Source organism: Manacus vitellinus, unplaced genomic scaffold, assembly GCF_001715985.3.
Source record: "Manacus vitellinus isolate BGI_N305 unplaced genomic scaffold, ASM171598v3 scaffold_41_pilon, whole genome shotgun sequence".
In the NCBI taxonomy this organism is placed as follows: Eukaryota; Metazoa; Chordata; class Aves; order Passeriformes; family Pipridae; genus Manacus; species Manacus vitellinus.
In genome coordinates this window covers 868,229-873,340 of record NW_021940545.1, presented here as the reverse complement: position 1 = coordinate 873,340, position 5,112 = coordinate 868,229, and the positions used below count along the sequence as shown (strand labels likewise).

General features: G+C 55.4%; 1 protein-coding gene across 1 annotated transcript in view; it reads right to left on the bottom strand.

Annotated features, from left to right (window-relative positions):
• Window positions 1-1,569: 1,569 nt before the first annotated feature.
• ARHGAP32 (Rho GTPase activating protein 32) overlaps window positions 1,570-5,112 on the bottom strand; it is a 74,658-nt gene continuing 71,115 nt past the window's right edge. Inside the window, exon 15 of the mRNA XM_029962042.1 lies at window positions 1,570-5,109. Within this exon, the coding sequence (XP_029817902.1) occupies window positions 4,015-5,109 (1,095 nt within the window). The 3' untranslated portion in view covers window positions 1,570-4,014. The remainder of the gene's footprint in view (window positions 5,110-5,112) is intronic.

Here is a 5,112-nt window from a genome sequence, read left to right as displayed (position 1 = left end):
GCAGGACTCTGCACACCAGGAACTGGACATTGCTCACACCAGACCATGCCTTTCACACGGGAATCTGGGACAAGCTCTGGGAAGAGGTGCATGCCCAAGCTGCCAAGAGCGAAAGGAAGGGAAACGACTTCTCATCCAGGTTTCCTGACATGTAACATCACTTCAGTCCATGCCCTGGGCAGTGGCAGAGCACACTTGAGGTTCTGTCCCTTTCTGGGGTGAAAGAGGAACAGGATGTTTTCAAGTTGGTTTTGGTTTTGTGTAGCAACTTACTACCACTGTGCAATCCTTACTGACCCCCCTCCCATGACGAGTGGAAAAGGAGGATCACTGCAAAGACATAGGCACGAGGTTGTGGGACTGTTCTCATAGATGCATAAAGGTTTCACCTGATAAGACTTCTTAAAAATCAGAAATTAATGCTTTATTTAAGACTTCACAGGGGCTGGGCCCTCATTACTCACCCACTGTCTGCACTCCCCCTTCCCAAGGAAAGCCTCCTAGGGATTGCACAGCCCACTCCAAAGCAGAGGTTTGAGGAGGAAAATCCAGAGTTGGGGGCTCTGTTGGCCCCAAACTCCTGTGTGCACTGGGGGGGACTTTGGCTGGACACTCGGGAAGGGGCAATTCCAGCTGCAGTCTATGGCAAGTGTCAGGAATCAGAGGGTCAGAGCTGCCATCGCCCTGCCGGAGGTGTGCTCAGGCCATGAACCACTGAGCCTGAGCAGACCTGCTCTTGGATTCCAGGGTTATTTGCATTGCTGTCCCCTTGCTCTCTCCTGTCCTCAGCTGGGACACTGAAATGTCACCTCCCCCCAGCTCAGCCCCTCAGACACCCGGTGTCACCCCCTCCTCGCTCTGATGCACAACAACCCTTTTCAGTCTCCCCTCTGATCTTCGGAAAGATACGGCTGATGTTTTATCATGAACCAATCATGAGGATGTAAAACTCAGATCTCTAAGGACCACCAGGCCAAGCCCAGTGCAGGAGCAGAACTGCAGAGTTCCCTCTATGGCTTTGGGGGCTGCGGGGTCGTGCGGGATGTTGAAGCCATGGGCAGCAGCAACATGAAAAGGAAGGTGCTGGTCGGTGTTACCTGGGAAAAGCTGGTGCCTTCACCTTTTTTAATTCTGTTGAATTAGCTGGATTGGCTCAGCACTGGTGGACACACGGTGGGGTTCTCAGAGAGCTTCCAGCCCTCAGAGCACAGCCCAGAGGGAGGGGAGGACAGCTGGGGGCTCACTTCTCTGCTGGCTTTTTTCCTGGAGACCCTCTCATTCCCAAGAAGGCCGTTTGTAGCAAACATCCACGTCAGGTGTGCACTTCCAGAAGCCCTTTTGGAAAGGTGCTGAAAGCTTTGTTTCCCATGGGACGAGTGGGTGCTTCACCCCTGGCACTTCCCACAACGTGGGAGAGCCCCGGCAGGGCTGGGGGAGAACAGGGCTGGGAGAGCACAGGGGGAGCACAGGGCTGGGGACAGCACAGGGACAGCACAGGGCTGGGACAGCACAGGGGGAGCACAGGGCTGGGACAGCACAGGGCTGGGGACAGCACAGGGTTGGGGACAGCACAGGGCTGGGACAGCACAGGGCTGGGACAGCAGCTGTCTGAGGACAGCACTTGGTCTCTAAGGGAGACAGTGGCTTCAAGCAGGAGAATCCAGAGGCATTTACCAACTTAGTGGGAGCTGGCATCAGGCCCCCAGAGTTACAGGATAGTCCTGGTGAACATAAGGCCAAAATCAGGGCATCAGGAGAGTGCTGAGGGGCAGGATGGGGGAATTAAGGCTTTCATGGAGAGAGAGGTTCAACCTACAGCTCTCATTCCCTGAATCCCAAAGAGCCTGAACCAAACACTTCAGCTGGAGACCTCACAGGTCACTGGCAGCTGAGGAGAGACTGTGCTACCACACAAACCCTCCTGAGAGCACGGACTCATCCGGCTCATCCCAAGGAACTCGGGCAGGGCAGCCTTTCCCAGGGAGTTCCCAGCAATGGAGACAGGCTGGCCCAGGCCATGGCTCACTAATGGCCCCTTCTGTGTACTTCTGTTAGTTTTCCTTGAAAGAAAACATTGCAAAAAGCATTCCCTCACCAAAAACCCCAACCCCTCTACCTGGGAATTCCTCACGAGGAGATTGTGGTACCCTGGATCACAGTGCTGCTTTTTTTCTCCTTTTTTTTTCCCTTTCTTTTTTTCTTTTTTTTTTTCCTCACTGCCAAATTTCATTTCATAACATGTGAGAACTCTTCTAAACAAAATGCTTAAAACATCAGCATTGCACAATAAAACAGAACCTGAAGGTAGTTGCTGAAACAGCCCCAGACAAGGCTCCAAGGTTAAAAGAAGCAAACAGTTACAGACTAGTCAGCTACTAGAAGCAGGTTTTCCTTAGGATTTAAAAGTCCCAAAATAGCCATGAAACTTTTTTGTTCAAAAACACCACCTAAGCTCCCTTTAGCAGCTGTGTGCTAACTGCAGGACCTCCAGGCTTTTAATAAAACATTAGAGATTCAAAACAGGTAGAGAAGTTCTTCAACCACACAGAACAGGAATGGCCTTGGAATTTATCAGTGAACATTTAAAAACTCCTAAATCTCAAGTATTGCTTGTAAGCCCTGCCTAAATGGGATGGATGTGCTTAATTTATGGGGGGGGAAGTCTGGGAAGTCCTGGGAAGCCTGAGAGGAAGCACGAGGTGCTGCCCGGCTGCTTTTACAATGTGAAAGCTTTTAAACAGCTTGGACACTGTTATTAGTGTGTTCTGCAGTGCACTGGCCTTCTGTCCCTACTCACTGAGCACTGGGAGGAGCTGCACTGGGGGATGGGAGGCAACACACAGCACAGACAGCATGTCACTGCTCCGTGTGTGCCACAATTCCGCAGGGATCCCTTTGCCAACACGGAACCGAGAGGTCACAGAGCCCGCAGACCTTCAGGGGAAGGTCAGCAGGAACATTCCCTGCTGGAAGAGCTGCAGGATCTGGCCCAGGGCAGCTGCTCATGCAGATAACTCGTCACTCCCACAGCTGGGAAGGTGGGCTCTGATTTACACGCTGGACACAATGCCATGGAGATTTCTGTATTTATTTTTACTGGGTTTTGGAGTGAGATGACACAGCCTGGCCCAGCCACGAGATGGAATGAGCTCATCTGGACACAGAGAGCCCAGCAGCAAGGAGGAATTGGCATGGGATGGGTGTGCTGTTCCCAGCTGCCTGTGTAGGGTTTGGTGTAGTTTCGTGTTTCCTTTCTTTTGGTGTGAGAAATGCAAACCTGCCCTACTTGGCTCCCATCGCTGGCCTCTGCTTCCAAAAACGGAAATGTAAAGTAATTGGATTTCTTGTAGGCAGAAGCAGCTTCTTAAGCAAACAATGCAACAAGTGTGCTGTGTTCTGAACTTGCTTCAGAGCCTATTCCACAGCCTTGAAGTCAAAACAGGCTCCCACCCACTTCAAAGCAACTGCAGTGGGTCCACTGCACACGAGGGAGAGGCAGGACCTCAGCACCAACCAAGGAGAAAACCCTTGGGCAGTCTTTCCCCCTGCCCAGCTGTTGGCCCACTCTTGCTGTGTAACTCAGAGGGGCAGAACAGTGTCATGGAGCCCCTTTCCTGGGAGCCAGCAGTGGGAAGGGTACTCAGCCTGGAGAAGAGCTGCACGCACAGTCCACTGTGCGGGGAGGGAGCGGCGGCCACTGCCAACGTCACACCTGGGGAAGGACAAACTCCTTCCCTCCCTGCCAACAGCACCTCTCTCAGCTCTGCCCGGCCTCTCTGGCAACACCTGTGTGCCAACAGCCTGCTCTGTCCTTCCAGTTGTCTCAAAACTACATGAAAAAGCTAGAGCTCTACTACATAAAAACAGTGAGTGGGCGGTGGGGGCTGAAGGGGCTTTGCTTTCTCATCGGGGCAGGGTCAGGGTTTGGTTTGTTTTTTCCATCACTGAAAAAATAAAACAGTCCACTGTCCAGCAGAGGCTGCTTAGACTCTATCCCTCCTCCCCCCCACCAGCTCACTCGACGTGGACCTCTGTCTCGGGCCTCTGCAGGCACAGCTCGGAGGGCAGGAAGGCGCCCTGCCCCAGCGCCGTGGCGTAAGTCCTGCTGTGCACGTGGGTGAACCCGGGGGGCACGAACCCCCCTGCTCCAGCATAGCCCCCTCTTTGGTGCTGAGGCATGGTATGGTAATCCTCCAGGTTGTCGTACTGGGACACCACAGTCATAGTGCTTTGGCGCTTGCCCAGGGTCTGGTAGGGGTACAGCAGGGCAGAGTCCCTCTCCATGGGCTCGGGGTGCTGCATCCGCAGGCTGTGGCTCCGCTCGGGTTTGGGCGGCGGGGCCACGGGAGGGGCAGCGTGTTCCTCCTCCTTGTAGCAGTCTCTGGAGTGCTTCTCCAGGGGGGCAGGGGGTCTGGCTCGGGACCTCTCCATGTCTGGCCTGTCCTCTGCCAGCCTCCCCTCCTTGTGGTTCAGCCTCAGGGTGTCCTGGCCGGCCGGGATGTACTTGCTGCCCGAGTGCTGGTAGCCCAAGGGCTCGGAGGGCTCTGGGCCCCCTTTGGGCCTGTAGTCGGGGTAGGGGGGCCCGTTTTTGGGCTCGGCAGGCTGCCTATGGCTCGCTTCCTGCTGCAAGTGCGTCCTGTGCTCGCTGGTACTGCCACCTGGCTCATGCATCTTCCTGTTCCGGACACTGCTCTGCTTCTGGGGCAGGGACGGCTTCTCGGGCTGCCCGTTCCCGTAGCCCCCGTGGTAGTGGGCTCTGTCCAGCTCGGGCTCCGGGTGCTGCAGGTAGTACCGCTCGTCCCCCTCGGGGGTGGCCGCCTTGCCCTGGTACCTCCCCTCCTTGCCCTCCGCCACTGTGAGGAGGCCAGTTTTCCCAGGATCGGATTTGCTGCGCAGGTGGATGGCGTCCAGCCCCCCCAGCTCGTCCTGCAGCAGCGGGGCCACGTTGTCGTACTGGGACATGAGGGGCCCCTTGACCTTCTGGCGCGAGCGGCTCTCCCTGCGGATGGACTGCATGCGGTACTTCTCCATGTCCTCCAGGTCCCACGACATGTACATGTGCTTGATGTCCGGGGCGGGGGGCACGTCCCTGCTGACGAAGCTGTGCTCCTT